At 35.1% G+C, this 19,709-nt stretch overlaps 1 protein-coding gene across 2 annotated transcripts in view; it reads left to right on the top strand.

Moving 5' to 3' along the window:
* Positions 1-19,709, top strand: part of ITFG1 (integrin alpha FG-GAP repeat containing 1) — a 347,986-nt gene that overhangs the window by 192,245 nt on the left and 136,032 nt on the right. For both annotated transcript variants that reach the window (XM_023245671.2, XM_045047180.1), the window contains one exon: positions 18,769-18,919. In XM_023245671.2, the coding sequence (XP_023101439.2) occupies positions 18,769-18,919 (151 nt within the window). The remainder of the gene's footprint in view (positions 1-18,768; positions 18,920-19,709) is intronic.

Below are 19,709 nucleotides of genomic sequence, written 5' to 3'. Positions count from 1 at the left end.
CCCTAGGAGCAGCTGGATAGCTCAGTAGGTTGAACATCCAACTTCAGCTCAGGTCATGATCTCGCAGTTCGTGATTTGAAGCCCCATGTGGGGCTTTGTGTTGACAGCTCAGAGCCTGGAACCTGCTTTGGATTCTGCATCTCCCTCTCTCTGCCCCTCCCCTGTTCGCACACTGTCTGTCTGTCTGTCTCTCTCTCTCTCTCTCTCTCTCTCAAAAAATAAACACTAAAAAAAAAAAAAAAGATTGTAACAAGGGATGAAGGTGGGCATTACATCGTAATTAAGGGGTCTATCCATCAAGAAGATCTAACCATTGTAAATAATTATGCCCCTAACAGGAAGTACCCAGATTTATAGATCAATTAATAATAAACATAAAGAAACTCATTCATAATAATACAATAATAGTAGGGGCTTTATCACCCTACTTACAGCAACGGACAGAACATCAACAAGGAAATAATGGCTTTGAGTGACACATTGCACCAGATGGACCTAACAGGTATATTCAGAACATTTCATCCGATAGCCACGTTCTTTTCAAGTGCGCATGAAATATGCTCCAGAACAGATCACATACTGGGTCACAAATCAGTCCTTAACAAGCACAAAAAGATCGAGATCATACCATGCATATTTTCTGACCACAATGCTATGAAACTTGAAGTCAACCACAATAAAAATTTTGAAAAGACCACACATACACAGAGGTTAAAGAACTAAAAACTGAATGGGATAACCAGGGAATTAATGGATGAAATTAAAAAGTACATGGAAACAAATGAAAATGAAAACACAACAGTCTAAAACCTTTGGAATGCAGCAAAACCAGTCCTAAGAAGGAAGTATTTTACAATATAGGTCTACATCAAGAAGCAAGAAAAGTCTCAAACACACAACCTAACCTTACACCTAAAGGAGGTAGAAAAGGAACAGCAAATAAAGCCTAAAGTCAGCAGAAGAAGGAAAATAATAAAGATTAGAGCAGAAATAAATGATATAGAAACAAACAAAAAACAGATCAGGTCAACACAATGAGCTGATTCTTTGAAATAATAACATTGATAACCTCTTAGCCAAACTTACCAAAAAGAAAAGAGAAAGGACACCAATAAATAAAATCACAAATGAAGGAGAGATCACAGTCAACACCACAGAAATACAAACAATTATAGAGAATATTATGAAAAACTATATACCAACAAACTGGGTAATCTGGAAGAAATGGACAAATTCCTGGAATCATACAAACCACCAAAACTGAAACAGGAAGAAATAGAAAATCTGAACATAACCAGCAAAGGAATTGAATTCATAATCAAAGATCTCCCAACAAACTAAAGCCCAGAGCCAGATGGCTTCCCAGGGGACTTCTACCAGACATTTAAAGAAGAGTTAATACCTATTCCTCTCAAACCGTTCCAAAAAAATAGATACGGAAGGAAAGCTTCCAAACTCCTATGAGGCCAGCATTACCTTGATTCCAAAACCAAAGACCCCACTAAAAAGGAGAATTACAGGACAATCTCCCTGATGGACAGGTATACAAAAATTCCTAAAAAGGTACTAGCAAGTCAAATCCAAAAGTACATTAAAAAAATTACTCACCATGATCAAATGGGATTTATTCCTGGGCTACAGAGCTGGTTCAACATTCACAAATAAATCACATTAATAAAAAAATTAAAAGAACCATATGATCCTCTGAATAGATGCGGCAAAAGCATTTGACAAAATACAGCATCCATTCTTGATAACAGCCCTCAACAAAGTATGGATAGTTGGAACATACCTCCACATCATAAAGGCCATATACTAAAGACCTACCATTAATATCCTCAATGGGGATAAACTGACAGCTTTTCCTCCTCAGTCAGGAACAAGACAGGGATGTCCACTCTTACCACTGCTGTTTAATATAGTACTAGAAGTCTTGACTCACTAATCAGACAACAAAAAGAAATAAAGACATCCAAACTGGCAAGGAAGAGTTAAACTTTCACTATTTGAAGACAACATGATACTCTATGTAGAAAACCCAAAAGACTGCCAAATAATTGCTAGAAAGAATCCGCCAAATAATTGCTAGAACTAGTACATGAATTCAACAATGTCCCAGGATATAAAATCAATGTACAGGGGCACCTGGTGGCTCAGTTGATTAGGCGTCCAACTTCAGCTCAGGTCATGATCTTGCAGTTCGTGAGTTTGAGCCCCATGTCGTGCTCTGTGCTGACAGCTCAGAGCCTGGATCCTGCTTTGGATTCTGTGTCTCCTTCTATCTCTGCCCCTCCCCCACTTGTGCTCTATCTCTCTCTATCAAAAATAAATAAATATTTAAAAAATTTTAAATCAATGTACAGAAATCTGTTGTGTTTCTAAACACCAATAATGAAGCAGCAGAAAATGAAATCATGGAAATGATCTCATTTACAATTGCACCAAAAACAATTAGATACCCAAAGAGGTAAAAGATCTGTCCTCTGGAAACTACAGAACTCTTATGAAAGAAATTGAAGAGGACATAAATGCAAAAACATTCAATGCTCGTAGGTTGAAAGAGCAAGCATTATTAAAATGTCTGTACCACCCAAGGCAATCTACACATTTAATGCAATCCCCATCAAAGTACCACCAGTAAATTTCACAGATCTAGAACAAACAATCCCAAAATTTGTATGGGATCACAAAACACCCCAAATAGCCAAAGCAATCCTGAAAAAGAAAAGCAAATCTGGATATATCACGATTCCAGATGTCAAAATACATGACAAAGCTGTAGTCAAGACAGTATGTAGTCATCAAGACATAGATAAAATGGAACAGATTAGAGAACCCAAAAATGGACCCACAACTATAATCTACTAATCTTCAACAATGCATGAAAGAATATCCAATGGAAAAAGGTCTCTTCAGAAAATGGAGCTGGGGAAACTGGACAGCAACACACAGGAGAATGAAATTGGCCAACTTACTTATACCATACACAAAAACAAATTCGAAGTGGATGAAAGACCTAAATGTGATACAGGAGACCATCAAAATCCTGGAAGAGAAAAAAGGCAGCAACCTGTCTGACCTCGGCCAGAGCAACTTCTTATTTGACATGTCTCCAGAGGCCAGGGAAACAAAAGCAAAAAATGAACTATTGGGACTTCATCAAGATAAAAAAAACTTCTGCACAGCAAAGGCAACAATCAACAAAACTAAAAGGCAGCCAACAGAATGGGAGGAGATATTTGCAAATGCCATACCAGATACAGGGTTATTATCCAAAATCTATAATGAACTTATCAAACTCAGCACCCAAAAACAAATAATCCAGTGAAGAAATGGGCAGAAGACATGAATAGACACTTTTCCAAAGAAGACATCCAGATGGCTAATAGACACATGAAAGGATGCTCCACATCACTCATCATCAGGGAAATACAAATCAAAACCACAATGCAGCACCACCTCACACCCGTCAGAATGGCCAAAATTAACAACACAAGACACAACAGATGTTGATGAGGATGCAGAGAAAGGGGAACCCTCTTGCACTGTTGGTAGGAATGCAAATTGGTGCAGCCACTCTGGAAAACTCTATGGAGGTTTTCAAAAAGTTAAAAATAAAACTACTCCATGACCCAGCAATTGTACTATTAGGTATTACCTAAAGATACAAAAATACAGATTTAAAGGGGTACATGCATCCCAGTGTTTATAGCAATATTATACAAATGGCCAAACTACGGACAGAGCCCAAGTGTCCATCAACTGATGAATGGATAAAGGTACGGGATATATATACAATGGAATATTATTCAGCCATCAAAACGAATGAAGTCTTGCCATTTGCAACAGCATGGATGGAGCTAGAGTGCATTATGCTAAGTGAAATAAATCAGTCAGAGACAGACAAATACCATATTAGTTCACTCATATGTGGGATTTAAGAAACAAAACAGATGAACATATTGGAGGGGGGAGAAAAGCGAAGAGGGAGACAAACCATAGAGACTCTTAATAATAGAGAACAAACAATGATAGAGGGTGATGGAGGGGTGTGGGTGGGGGATGGACTAGACGGATGATTGATATTTAGGAGGGCACTTGTTATGATGAGCACTGAGTATTGTACATAAGTGATGAATCACAGAATGCTACTCCTGAAACCAATATTGCACTGTATGTTAACTAACTAGAATTTAAAGAAAATTTTGAAAAAGAAAAAAAAACTAAATTAAAAGCACCCATAATGACATCGTCCACAGATGATCACTATTTGCATTTTGGTCTATGGCAGAATCATAATTTAGGCTTGGAAATCAGTCTGAAAAAGGCAAAATTACTCTTGAAAATTCATTAAATCACCTATAAATGTATGTATGTGTATGTGTGTGTATTTGTATATGGATTTGTGTAATCCATGTTAACACATAATATATATTGTGAAGTGAAATAGAAAATGCATATGAAAATGCATTTCTCTAGCCTTTTTACTATATTTCTGGAATTATTGGACAGCATATATATTAATCTCTCAGTCTGTGAAGCATTATACATATAGTAGAATTTAGGACCTTAAGTGTGTGTGTGTGTGTGTGTGTGTGTGTGTGTGTGTGTGTGTGTGTGTGTGTGTATCAACCCCAGTATGTAAATGATGTTCACTCCACTGACTTGAGCACTTGTGCTTGTTTAAGGTACAACTCCATCATATGAAAAGGTACCATATTTTATAAATATCTATTTTTGTATATTTGCTTGCATTTTGGTTTAGATTCATGATTGGCATTTCACAGAAGATGCCCTTTATAATGCAAAAGCAGCAATTTAAGAAATATAATAGCAAACAAGAGGCCTCAGATTTTCACATTCCAAGAATGTATAGTATTCATTCTTAGTCCTTTCAGGAAGTGGACAACTAATGTCAACTAAACAAAGGAGAATAACATCAAAAGATTTAGGAACATGAATCCATGCAAGGGAAACTATTAAAATAACAGAAATCTGGTATATAAAACCCATGTTAACTTTTAAAATGCTTTTTAAATGTTTTTAGGTCTTAGAAACTCCTTCCCTCCCTTCCGAATAAGTGAACATCAGAAGCCAAGCAGATCACCAGAGTGAGAATAGAACATATTTGTCATTTTTCATATGCTTTAGACTTTGAAATAGAGTTCTAAAGGGCAAAGGAGAAACCATGGACTGACCAAATCCAGGCTCCTTTTTTATCATAACTGAGGTATTTAAATACACTTCCTCAGGTTTTTTCCCATTGAACATAAAGTGAACTCATGGTCTTTTCCACAGTCGTTCAAGACTCTACATTTTCAACCACTTATTATTTGTTAGCATGATTAGCCTAACACGGGAGTCATAGTTAATATTTTCTATAAAGTTTCATTATCATCGGTATGCCATTACCTGGCAGTTTTAAAGCCATCATTATCCCAAGAACAGAGAATTTTATCTTACTTTTGAGTAATGGTAAAAAGTAACTTAAGATGATGAACTTAAATCTTAAGTTTGGTCACTTAGGGTCACTCAGGGCCAAGAAAGACCTGACTAGGAAAAAGTTTTCAGTTTTATAGAAGCACTAATTGTGTTACATCTGCTTTTTCTTTCAAAGTTTTAGTTAATTATCTAAATGTTTTGTCCTCTGCTTAATAAAGGGTTTAATAGGTGATTATATACACAGTCCTGGTTTAATCTTATTTTAATGTATTCTCATTGATGGGACAATGCCCTTTTTTAAAGATACATAATTATCTTAACTCAGCATGTTATCAGACTGTTCCCAAGAAGATAAAATTGAGCTTAAATGTGATTAGTTCTTTTGTCTCACAGGTAATCAAGTACTTTGGATTTCTTATCTTTCATGAAGTAATGGACATTTCACAGTTGGTTTCAGAATGTGAAGTTAAAAGAAAATATGCCTGGTGCCAATACAGTTTGTTTTCCTTGATTGAATTTCATTGGTATCCCCAAATACAAATGAATATGACTGATACTTATCTAAAAACAATACATACAGATGAATCAGTTGTCCAAAGAAGCCATCTTCATAGAATAGGCATGTCTTTACTGATGTTTAAAACACTTCAAAAATTCTTCTGTAATAATTGCCTATATGGGAAGTGACTACTAATGGGTATGGGATTTTATGTGAGCATGATGAAAATAATCTCAAATTTGATAATGCCAATGGTTGTATAACCTTATGAATATACTACACTACTAAATTGAACACTTTAAAATAGTGAATTTTATGATGTATGAATTATATTTCAATAAAAATAAGTCCATTAAAGAGTCAGGTTTACATAAGTCTCACTGCTTCATATATACTTTGATTTTGTACAAATATTATACTAACGAACCTATTTACTGACCTTAATAATAATACCTAAGTTCACATTTACTGCTCACATTGAAGATTTACCATCACTGAAGATCACAGAAGACTCAGCAGTTTCTGACGGCATCCTCAAAGAGGAATCACATAGCTGTAAGCAATGACATTGAAATAAGTGTAGAGCATTACTAGGAGCTTACCTGGAGGATGCAAGATTTGTGTGTTCTGAGATTGCTTTTTTATAAAAATGAGTCATATCAACTTGTCACTTTCAGTCTTTTCTTGTGCAACAATCCAAGGCTAGTCTGGGCTTTGTCAGGTATCTCAGTAGGCAGACCAGAGAAATATTTGACTGTCTTCAGATTCAGAGTGTTATTGGGGGTAAAGTCCATTAGGGGTAAAGTAAGCTACATCTCCACCATTTTCCTTTGTTTCTAACTTATTTGGTCACTTCTAAAATAGAGAAAATTAGGAGAAACAGGCTTAATAAATTAAGTTTTAGTGTTTATTTTTCTTATTACAAAAGCATTACTTATAAACTTTTACTTAAATATTTATTGAGTGCCTATTGTATTGAAGCAGACTTTGGATGCTGAAGATACAAGTATGAATAAGAGAGATAAATTTGCGAAAGGTAGGCAATAAACAAACAAATCAAAAATAGGAAAAATATAAAGTAGTGCTAAGACTATGCAGTGAATTAAAATAGGTGATGTGAGAATGACTGGGGACTATAAGAAAATACTGTTTTCTGCTTACTACAGAAATATAAGTACATATCAAAAGAAATAAAGTAAAACATGCCTAAAACCCTGCCTACCAAGAGACAACCACCATTAATCTTGGGTATGTATCCATCTTGGGTATGTATCCTTCCAAAACCTGCTCTAAGTCTCTGTGTGCTCACGAGTGTGTATATGAGTATGTGCATGGTGTTCCATTTGTATTACAAAACAAGATCATACCATTAATACTGTTTTGTGACATGTTTTCTCACTTAATGTATTATGAACAATTTTATGTCAATAATAATTACTTTTGTAATATTTTAATTGTAAAATATTCCATTGGGTTGATTTAACCAATCTTTAGTAATTGAATGCTTGCACTGTCATGCAGCATAATTCAAAAAAAAAAATCACATGAGATGTATTTAGCTAAAGTTCACATATTCAAAGAAATCATTTCTAATGTTGAATGACATGTTCTCTCAATCACAGGGTTTTGGTGTTTTTTTTTGTTTTACCGTTTATCTGCCCCCAAGGACATTCTACAAGGTGGAATCTTCAGCTGTTGACACTTCTTAACTGTATTTCTCTCCTGGGCTATTCCATTCAGATTTATAGCACAAGTTATCTTAACCTCTAAGTGAATAACTCCCAGATCTGTATCTCACACCTTGTCTTGTCTGTCATGTAGATATCCAACCATAATCATAGTTCCCCTTCTCTTTACATCCAACCCTTGCTCATAATTCCCAGTTTACTACAAAGATATTATCATGGCCCCTATCATTTTAGCCTAGAAAAGTTAAATTACCTTTCTTTTCCATCATCACTGCCACCTCCCTGGATCAAGTCACTTTGTCCCTACCTAGAATTACTGTAACAGTTTCCTCATCGATCTCTCTGTCCCTCTGTGATACCATCTCCATTTCAATTCTGTCTGGATCCTCTGGATCTTTGCATCCTTTGTCTTCAAAATCTTCTCATTCCACCCTCTTTCCTTCATTCTTTAAGTAATTGCAAGTCTCTCCAGAATTTAAAAAAAAAAAATTTGTGACTCTGGACAATCTCTACTAGAATCACTTCAGATTCACCTGTCATTTTAGCGTCAATCCACTCCACTCTACTAAATATCTCATTCAGCCCCAATGACTTCTAATGTCACCAGATTCTTGCCTACTGTTGGTTGTTGATGATTTACTCCTAAAATTCTTCTGGTCTTCTCTGTACCCTCTCTAACTGCTCCTATACCATCTCTTCTGAGAACCCCTTTTCATCTGGGCCACTGTAACTACTGGTGTTTCTTGGGGTTGCATTCTCAGCCCTTTGTTCTCCTGCCTGTTCATCACCTACTTTGGCTATTCTAAAATGCCACTTATAAGCTTAAGACTTTTAAATCCCTTTATCTAGGCCTTATACCTGTGTATATTAGTGCCTAATAGATCTTCCCCTGAAAGCTGTACCTATGGCACCCCAAACCTGAAAGTATCTTCTCTCCCCGAAACCTGTTCATAGTGTACTGTTTATCTCAGGTGGTGGTACCATCACTTACATGATTCAAACCAGAAATGTGGAGGTCGTCCTTCATTTCCCTCTTTCCTCATTTCCTCTTTCCCTTTCCCCTACATCTAAACCAGAACTGGTATAATTTCCTAACATATCCTTGTTCCTTTTGCATGTGTACTTTATAAATTGTGTTATATCCATGAATTTCTCATTCTTAAAGTCTGAATATCCTGTTTTTGGTCTCACCCAACTAACAAATAAAATGATCACATTTTATATTTCATTTTTCATAATAAAAAATTACATATAATAACTAGAAAGAAGATGCTGTAGCGGCTACCAAGTTGGCCAGTATAAAGTACATCTTTGAATAAAGATATATTAAAACATGGCAAAATCTTTTCTAACCAATAATTTAACAGGAACGGTTAGCAGTAAGTTTTATATCCTGTTAAGTTTTGCCTTTCAGTTGGCCTTGCTCTACAAAAACATGCTTGCTTCCTCCTTTCATTCAAGAAACATTTTCTGTGCCCACTGAATCTTACATCCTAGATGCTGTTTGGGGAATAAATGTATTGCTTTTACCCAGAGCCCACGTGAACTTTGTTCTGGATATCAAATTTATCATCTCTTTTGAATATCTCCAGTTGTAAGTCTGTATTACAGAAAGACTTCAATAATTTTTAGTATTTCAAAGTGGAAGTTTTACTTTGTTATATTAGCGTAGCCAAGGATTCTGCATTTACCAGTAGCTGGCAGCATGGTTTCAGAGCAGCAATTCAAAAATAAAAGAATTATTTTATTTTTAGAGTATGCCTAATGGACATATTTGTGTTTCTTAATTTGTATTTCTTCTGTGTGTAAAGCTGCCTTTCTTAAGGTTTACACAGAAAGATAGACATACCCTCAAATTGAAGGTCTTTTCCTTCCATATGAGCCTAGGCTGATAATGAAATTGGGGAATTAAGAGGAAGAGAGTTAAGGACAATCTAGAAGAGCAGAACTCACTGGAGATAGAAATGACTAAAGTGGACACACAAGCTCTAAGAGCAGCCAGGGAGAAAATCAAACTTCAAGTTAAATGATCCATCAGCTACCTTTCTTAATGAGAAATAAGACAGATGCACACAGCATATTAACAACCTAGAATAAACCAAACTTTGTCAAGTGGTAATGTATCAAGAAACACCACCAATTTTATAGACTTGAAAGAGAAATTAAAACCAGACTCAAAAGGCTGCATGCTAGATGTGCAAATACCAGCCTATTCAGAGAAAAGGCATTTGATATGTGCATTTTACATGTTTATGTCTTTTAAACGTTTCCCATGGATTTTTTAATGGGTTAAAATTTTCTGCTATTCTGGGTTTTTTTATTAACATAAATTTTATTGAGATAGAATTCACACACTATACAATTCACCCATTACCTCTATATTCAGTGGCTTTTAGTATATTTAGAGTTGCGTATCCATCACCACAATCACTATTAGAACATTTTCATTACCCTGAAAAGAAGCCCCACGTACCTTAGTCAGTCTCCAATCTCACCAGCCCTAGGAAACCACTCATCTACTCTCTTTCTCTCTCTCTCTCTCTCTCTCTCTCTCTCTCTCTCTCTCTCTCTCTCTCTCTCTCTAGTTTTACCTATTCTGGTCATTTCATATAAATGCAATCAAATAATACATGATATTCTATGACTGGCTTGTTTGACTTGGAGTAATGGTTCCAGGTTCATCCATTCGGTAGCATGTTTTTCATACCAGTATTTCATTTCTTTCTGTTGTTGAATATATTCCATTGTATGGATTTACCACATTTTATTCATTCATCTAGTGAATGTGACATATGAGTTGTCTCTACTTTTTGGCTATTATGAATAATAACTACTATCAACATTCATATGTAAGTTTTTGTGCAGACATGTTTTCATTTCTCTTGAGACATACCTGGAAGTGGAATGGAGCTCTGTGTTTAACCATTTGAGGAACTACCAGAATGTTTTCCAAAGCAGCAGCACCATTTTACTTTTCCCCCAGCTGTGTATGAGGGTTCCAGCTTCTCCACAGCCTCACCAGCATTTGTCTTTTTTATTATAGCTATCCTAATGAGTATGAAATATCATGTCATTGTGGTTTGCAGTTTCCTGATGACTAATGATTTTGAGCTTTTCATGTGCTTCTTGGCCGTTTGTATATAACTTCCTTTGATAGTTGTCCATTTATTTATTTATTTTAATATTTATTTATTTTATGAGAGAGGGAAGAGAGAAAGAATCCCTACCTGGGCTCCACACTGTCAGCCCAGAGACCTACAAGAGGCACAGTCTCACAAACCATAAGATCATGACCTGAGCTGAAATCAAAGCCACCCAGACAATAATTGTCCATTTAGATCCTTTGCCCACATTTACAATATAGGTATTTGCTTTTGTATCATTGAGATACAAGAATTCTTGGGGCACCTGGTGGCTCAGTCACTTAAGCATCCAACTGTATCAAACCCTATGCTGGGCTCTGCACTGACAGCACAGAGTCTGCTCAGGATTATCTCTATCCTACTCTCTTTGCCCCTCCCTCACTCATGCTTTCTCTCTCTCTTTCTCGCTCCAAATAAATAAAATAAAATTAAATAAATAAATAAATAAATAAATAAATAAATAAATAAATAAATAAATTTTAAAAATTCTTTGTATCTTCTACATACAAGTCCCTTTTGTTAGATACGTGATTTGCAAAAATTGGCTCTCGGCCTGTGAATCATCTTTTCACTTTCTTGACGGTATCATTTGAGTCACAAATGTTTTTCGTTTGAATGACGCCAAGATTAGTTTTTCTTTTCTTGCTTGTGTTTCGTTTTTTGTCATGAAGGAGTAACATTTTTTAAAAGCTTCATTGAGGTTTAATTGACAAAGTAAAGTGCATGTCTTTAAAGTGTGTACATTGGTAAGTTTTGACATATACCACCTATGAAAATAATACTACAGTCAAGATGAAGAACATATACACAACCCATATGTTTCTTTTTAACCCTTGGTAAGCTACCCTTCCACTCCTTCTACCCTTCCCTCATCCCACAGGCAGCCACCAATCTTCTTTTCATCTCTGTAGATTAGATTGCATTTTCTACTATTTTGTATCAGTGAAATCGTGGATTTTATGCTCTTTTATGTCTGGGTTCTCTCACTCTGCATTATAATATTGAGATTCATCCATGCTGTTACATGTATCTTAGTTCATTGTTGCTTATAGCTGAGGAGTATTCCATTGTACAGGTATATCACAATTTGCTTATTATATCCATTTACATGTTGCTGGACATTGGGTTCTTACCAGGTCTGTTTGTTAAAAATAGTCTACTATGATCACTCTTATAAAAGTCATGCAAGCTTTTATTTGTCTTGGGCAAATGTCAAGGAATGGAATGTTTGGTCTTTTGGAAGGTGCACATTTAATTTTTTGGTTCACATTTTCAACATTGGTATGGTCAGTCTTTTTAATTTCAGCTATTTTGTAGTGTAGTTCTTTGTAGTATTAATTTCAGTTCCTCTAATAACTGATGATTATTTAACATATTTTCATGTAATTATTTGCTTTTCATAGATCTTTGGTAAAGTGTCTGTTCAGGTCTTTTGCCTTTTATTTGAGACATTTGTTCGTTCTCTCTCTCTCTCTCTCTCTCTCTCTCTGTCTCTCTTTTATAGACAAAAAATGTATGCATGAGAGCTGGGGAGAGGGGCAGAGGGAGAGAGAGAGAATCTTAAGCAGGCTCCACACTGATCATGGAGCTTAATCCCACAATCTTAGGATCATGAGCTGAGCCAAAATCAGGAGTCGGACCCTTAACCAACAAGCCATACAGGTGCCCCAGGATATTTATTTTCTCAGCTGAGTTTTGAAAGCTCTTTGTATACAAATCCTTTATTACTATTATTTGCAAATATTTTCTTTCATCTCTAGCTTATCCCTTTGTTCTCTGAACAGTGTCTTTTAAAGGGCAAGAAGTGCTTAACTTTTTAAAAATTCATACATGGGCTCTGGTTTTTAGTGTCATATCTAAGAAAGAAATCTTTACCTAACTCAGTCACAAAGATTTTCTCGTGTGCCTTCTTGTAGTATTTTTTTATAGTCCTACATTTTATATTTAGGTCTGTGATCCATTTTGAGTTAATATTTCTGTATGGATCCAAGTTTCTTTTTTTGTAAACTGTTCCAGCACCATTTATTGAAAAGAATTCCAAAAAAAAAGAAAAGAAAGAAAGGAAAGGAAAAGAAAAGAAAACAAAGAAGAGGAGCATCTGGGTGGCTCAGTTGGTTAAGCATCCGACTTCGGCTCAGGTCATGATCCCAGGTCATGATCCCATGATCCATGGGTTCGAGCCCTATGTCGCGCTCTGGAACCTGGAGCCTGCTTCAGATTCTGTGTCTCCCTCTTTCTGTGCCCCTCCCCCACTCGTACTCTGTCTCTCTCTTGAAACTAAAAAGAAAGAAAGAAGAAAGAATTCCTTTTTCTACTCAATTGCTTTTGTAATTCGATGAAAGCCAGTTGGCCATGTGTATATCAGTGGGTATATTTCTTCATTCTATTCTGTTCTGATGTTCCTCTTTGCAACAGAACCACAGCTCTTTCACTGTCGTTTTATATGAGTAGTAAATTCAGACAGTGTAAGTCCTCCAACTTTACTCTTTTTCAAACTTATTTTAGCTATTTTAGATCCTTGGCATTTTCTATTGTATTTTAGGCTGTTTTTCAATTTTTGCAAAAAAAAAAAAAAGTCTGCCCAATTTTGTTTGATATTACAGTACCTCTCACCCCTTCTCCATGAGAAGTATGTTCCAAGACCCCCCAATGGATACCTGAAACTGCTGATAGTACTGAGCCCTATATATACTATTTTTTCCTATATATATAGAACTATGAGAAAGTTTAATTTGTAAATTAAGCATAGTCGATTAACAATAATAACTAATAATAAAATAGAATTATAATGTACTATAATGTTTAAGTTTGGTGAATATGGTCTCTGTCTCTCAAAATATCTTATTGTACTGTAGTCACCCTTGTGATAATCATCTGATTTGTCAATTATATTGGTGCAAGTTTTTCATAACATTTCTTTATTATCTTTTAATACCAGTAAACTCTGTACTGGTGTTATCTCTCTTGTTCAGGATAGTTGTATTTTGTGTCTTCTTCCATTTCATTTGGAGGTTTATCAAGTTATCAAGTTTATCAAAGTTATTCTTCACAAAAAACCGTCTTTTGGTTTCATTGATTTTCTGTACTGTTTTTGTTTTCTACTTAATTGCTTTTCTCTGTGTCATTATTTCCTGTCTTATTTCACTATTCATTTGCTCTTCTAGTTCCACTGTCTTGAGAAAGAAACTGAGGTCATTCATTTGAGACTTTCCTTCTTTCCTAGTGAAGTATCTAATGTTATAAATTTCCCTCTAAATACTGTTTTAGTGACATACTACAAATCTTGATATGTGTGTCTTCATTTTTGTCCAATTCAAAGTACTTTGTAATTTCCCTTTTGATCCCTTCTTTTACCAATAGATTTTTAGTAGCATTTAACTTCCAAATATTTTTGAATGTCACTGTTGCTGATTGCTCTTTTCTTTTTTGTCCAGCCTTATGACATATAGTTTACATATTACATTGTATAAATTTAAGATGTGCAAACATGATGATAAACATACATGTATATTGCAAAATGTTTACTACATTAAGATTAGTTAACATTCTTCATCTCAGGTAATTACCATTTTCTTATCCTTGTTGTTATAGTGAGAACATTAAAGCTTTACTCTCATAACAGTTTTCAGTATACAGTACAGTACTGTTAACTATCATCACCATGCTGTACATTAGATCCCCTGAACTTAATCATCCTATAACTGAAAATTTATATTCTTTGACCAACATCTCCCATTTCCCCCTACTCCTTGGCTGCTGGCAACTACCATGCTGCTTTCTGTTTCTAAGAGTTCAGTATTTTTAGATTCTACATGTGAAATCATACAGTATTTGTCTTCCTGTGCCTGGCTTATTTCACTTAGTGTAATGTCCCCCAGGTTCACCCATGTTGTTTCAAATGTCAGGATTTCTTTCTTTTTTGTCTGAGTAATTTTCCAGCACACACACACACCACCCCATTCTCTCTATTCATCAACTGATGGACATTCAGATTGTTTCCATATTTTAGCTACTGTAAATACTGCTGTGGCAAACATGGGAGTTCAGATATCTCTTTGAGCTTCTGATTTTAGATCCTTTCAGTATGTAAGTGGGATTGCTGCATCATATGGTAGTTCTGTGTTTAGTTTTTCGAGGAGCCTCCATACCATTTGTCATAGCGGCTGTACCATTTTCCACGCCCACCAACAGTGTTGCCTTTTCCCTTTTCTGCCTTCATTTGAATTAGATGAGCATTTTTTATGAGTCCATTTTGTCTTTTTTGTTAAATTATTAACTTTATCTTGTCATTTTAGTGGATGCATCTTTAACTTATCCCAGTCTCTCTCCAAACAATATCATACCACTTCTCATACAGTTGAAAAACCACACACTATAGCACATTTTCATTTCTCCCCTTCTGACCTTGGTGCTGTTGTTTCACATGTTTTACATCTACTTACATCATTCATGTCACACTGTGTTGTTTAATTATCTGTTTTTAAAGAGATTTAAATAATAAAAAATATTTATTTGCCTATATATTTAACATTTTCACTGCTTTGTATAAATGTAATATTCATCTGGTTTCATTTTCCATCTGCACAATGGACTTTAACATTTCTTACAGTGCCATGAAGAAAAATATTGACATAAATGACTGTAATATTATAAACCTTTCAGTGAAGAACACCATAAATTTTTAAAACAAAATAAAAGGCTGGGGCAAAACGTTTATAACATATCAGTAATAATTACAGCACGTATAGCAATAATAATAACAGCATATGTTGAATGTGTGCTGTGCTGTGTTCCAGGTACTACACTGAACTATTTATTCTGTACTTTTTAATTTAATCCTTAAAACCTTTTGAATTAATATACTGTTTTTACCCTTACGTTACAAACAAGGATGTCAGAGTAACAGGTAAGTTGTTAGGGTCCCTAACATTGACAGATGTCCTGAAAATCAATAATTAAAAAAAAATATATTAAAGTGCCAGTTCCCAGAAGAAGCACAAATAGCTGATATATATGAAAGTAATACTCAGCTTCTCTTATAATCTGGAGAATGAGATTTTTAAGCTACCCACCTGGCAAGCATAGGAAGCAATACGCAAAATATGAAGAGTGATATACCCATACACTAGAAGTACAAATTGGTCCATTTTTTTAGAGGATCATTTCACTTAACCTATGGATATTTAAAATATGCATATTGTTTGGCCATATAACTATCATTTGGAAATTTATGTACAAATTCCCAAGGGAGAATAACATATTTATAGGTGTGTGAATGAGTGGTATGCTGTAACGGAAAACAATTGAAGACTACTTATCAATAGCAGGGTGTTAAAATGAATGAATGATGGCTTAGCCATATTGTGGAGTAGCCATTGGAAAGAATGCACATGTGGAAAAACAGGCAATTTGATGGGCTACTGCTGGGAGATATAAACTAGTACAACTTCTCTGAGGGGTCTTTTCAAAATAGATATCAGAAGTCCTCATTCAGAGTATATCCCTTTCTCCCTGTGTATGCTGTATTATGGGACATAAAGAAATCAGTTGCATAAAGAATCTGTATAGTAGAACCTAAATAGGTTTTTTTAAGGATATATATACTTACATATTTGTACGTTCCTAGAAGGTTTGGAAACATGCATACCAAATTAGTAACAATGGTTATCCCTAGAAAGGAAGAATTTTGTTTTTTAAATGTCTCTGTTACTTGAATTTAGCAATAACTTTGTAATAGTTTTGAAAAAAACAGTTTTTAAAAAGATACATGTGTTGTAATTGACAAGAACACATCAAGAGACAGACTCTAAATAAGCAAGATCATTTCTTCTCATAGATTTCAAACCCAAATGGATCAAGGTTTTTCCTTCCTGTGCTTAAATGAAATTTTATTTATAAAAGTGAGATGTTGGACTGTGCCTGTAGGTTCAGTAAAACTTTAAAGGACTGAAATTTTACAGACCCCAAGTTCAATACTGCAAAACCAAGGTAGTTAGCATTGAGACAAGAACCATGGTACATGGCATTTATACTTTTCACAAACTCATAACAAAAATTAAAATGACATTTTAAATTGTACAATGTTGTAGATTATGTTGTGTATTTGAAGTTGCAGCCAGAGTTATAATAATGAAATCCATGCATTCACTTTGAAACAGGAAATTTGTGCAGCACAGTCACTCAAAAGGTTGACCAGTATGATACTTTGGTTACAGAAGATTGTAGAAATGCTACCTTTATCACATGTCCTCATGTTTTAATATGATCCCTTAATAACAAAATAGAATAGTCTTCATTTCCGTGAAATATCTAGTAAAATTGCATGGCTAAAAAGGTACGATGGATAAATTACCTGGGGAGAATATTACAAATTATAATTTAAAAATCACTTACTACACAGGAGACAAAGAAGAAATGATTATTCTTTCTGTTATATGTTAGGTCTTGAGCAAAGTCACCTCATTACTTTCCAGGTAATTGTTACAACCTGGGAGGGTTTTTTTCCTTTGTTAAAGAATTATTCTAAACTATTTGTGTTGGAATTTTTTATCTAGAATAATTTGAAGTCAATTATATATTTAGTACAGTATACAAATTGAATATTTTGTACATAGGTTCCCTTACTGTGTTGAACAGAAAGAAATTTTCCTCATTTTTTTTTCTTTTCCAAAGTGTCCAGATTCAGGCTAATACCCAAAGTTGTATTTTCATATGGAAAAAAGGAAATATCTTTTTAGTTTTATTGAAAATAACTATTAGAGAAAATTGAGCACTAGTAAAATTTAATACCTTTAGCCTATTACTGTTTGTATAAGTAGAGGGAAGTAAAGAACTATATACATTGGGAAATGCCTGTAATAGGAACCATCACATAAAATCACACTACAAAAGTTACTTCTATTTCTAAAGGAAATATTTTTGCATGGCATGGTATTGCACTATAGAAATAAGAATGGTGATAACATAAACACTTTCACTGAGATCTAACTGGATAACAAGAATTGTTCTAAGTATTTTGCATTCAGTATTTCATTTTATTTTTATAACAATCCTATAATATAACAACTCTTTTTATAATTCTTGACTCTTTTAAAGTTTATTTATTTTTGAGAGAGAGGGAGAGAGTGTGAGCAGGGGAGCAGCAGAGAGAGAGGGAGAGAAAGACAGAATCCCAAGCAGGCTTCATGCTATTAGCAGAGTCTGACATGAGGCTCAGTCTCATGAACCATGAGATCATGACCTGAGCTGAAACCAAGAGTCAGATGCTTAACCTACTGAGCCACCCAGGCACCCCTAATATAAGTACTCATTGCTCAGTTTACAAATAAGGATAGGAGTCTTCAGGAGATTAACTAATTTACTCAAGGTTAGTAACAGCTAAATGACAGTCAGAATTTGAATCCACATAATCTGGCTCCAGAATCTAAGCTCAAAACCACTTCACCTATAGAGTCACATATAAAAGGGAAGATTTCATAACCATACAAAGTACAGTGCTTCTTTTGTCTGAAAGGACCTAAGCAATATCCACCCTACTCCCTGTCTGGAAGTGGAAATTCTATCATTGTAGATTCACTGCTTTGGATTTTACAAGACTTGGGGATATCAGGTGGTTCCATTTAAAATGCAAATATTCATTTGGGGAGTTATACACATCAGAAGGGATAATGGCAGTGTCCAGGAACTCAGAAATGGAACCACATGGTCAATGGCTATGGATTAGCAAGGGAAGAAAGAGGGATGGACCTGGAAACTCCACATAAGAGGAGAGAGGCTTGCAACCAATTAGCCTCAGGATTTTTGTCAAAGGCTCACAAAGTATAGCCAACAATTTCAGTTTTTTATGACACAGTAAAATAATAAAATGTGGAGCTTTTTTCATATCATTTCACTATATACCATTTATCATATCTTTGATTCTGGGACATACAGCACAGCTGATGCGACACAGCAATGGTGTGTTATATTAACTAAATGCCTTTCCTTTATCTTACAGCAATCAGCAGGCCTTTTTACTGGAGAATGTTCCATGTAATAATGCAAGCTGTGAAGGGGCACATCGTATGTTTAAAGTCTACTGGGAGCTGATGGACCTAAATCAAATCAGAGATGCCATGGTTGCCACCTTCTTTGACATTTATGAAGATGTGAGTTCAGAAGTCTCCTGCATGTTTGGAGTCTAATTGCCATCCACTTCATCTCACTTTCACTTCACCATGTTTGACCAGAAAATGTAGATGAGATAATGAAAGCTAATGAGTTAAAGAAAGCCCCTTTTAATGTTAGATGGCACAGGGAACAAATTTATCGACACCGCTAGCTGATCAGTACAGTGAAATATGAAAACGCCTTTATCTCATTTTGTGCCTATTTAGATTAAGCCACTAGAGAATCATGCTCTGAGACGGGCAAATGTGTATATGCACCAGTAGACAAAAGCACAGCCAACAGATAACAGGGTCTTAAACCTGTACAAGATCACAGAAGAGTGAATGAAGTACTACTCCCTTTTAACTTTGTGAACTATTGCCAAGGATTCCTATGATTCTGTCTGTAGTTGCCAGGTGACAATGAAAGGCCCTCAGGACACTGGTTTCCTCCAGTCTAATTTGAAAAGCCAGTTTACCATGCAGAAAAATAATAAACTCTGATACCAAATGTATTAAATTCCAGAGTTAATATATCACAGTATATCCTTGTAAAATAATGTGATTATTTAAAAAATTCATCCCATGTCTTTTTAAGAGAGTCTTAAATACAGAGAACCAACTGAGGGTACATGGGGGAGTGGGGATAGGGGAAAATGGGTGATGGGCGTTGAGGAGGCCACTTGTTGGGATGAGCACTGGGTGTTGTATGCAAGCCAATTTGACCATAAATTATATTAAAAAAAAAATTCAGTGCCCATCAGGACATTTATGTCTCCTAACCCCATTT

This window comes from Felis catus, chromosome E2 (assembly GCF_018350175.1).
Source record: "Felis catus isolate Fca126 chromosome E2, F.catus_Fca126_mat1.0, whole genome shotgun sequence".
NCBI lineage: Eukaryota > Metazoa > Chordata > Mammalia > Carnivora > Felidae > Felis > Felis catus.
This window is presented reverse-complemented; position numbering and strand designations above follow the sequence as displayed.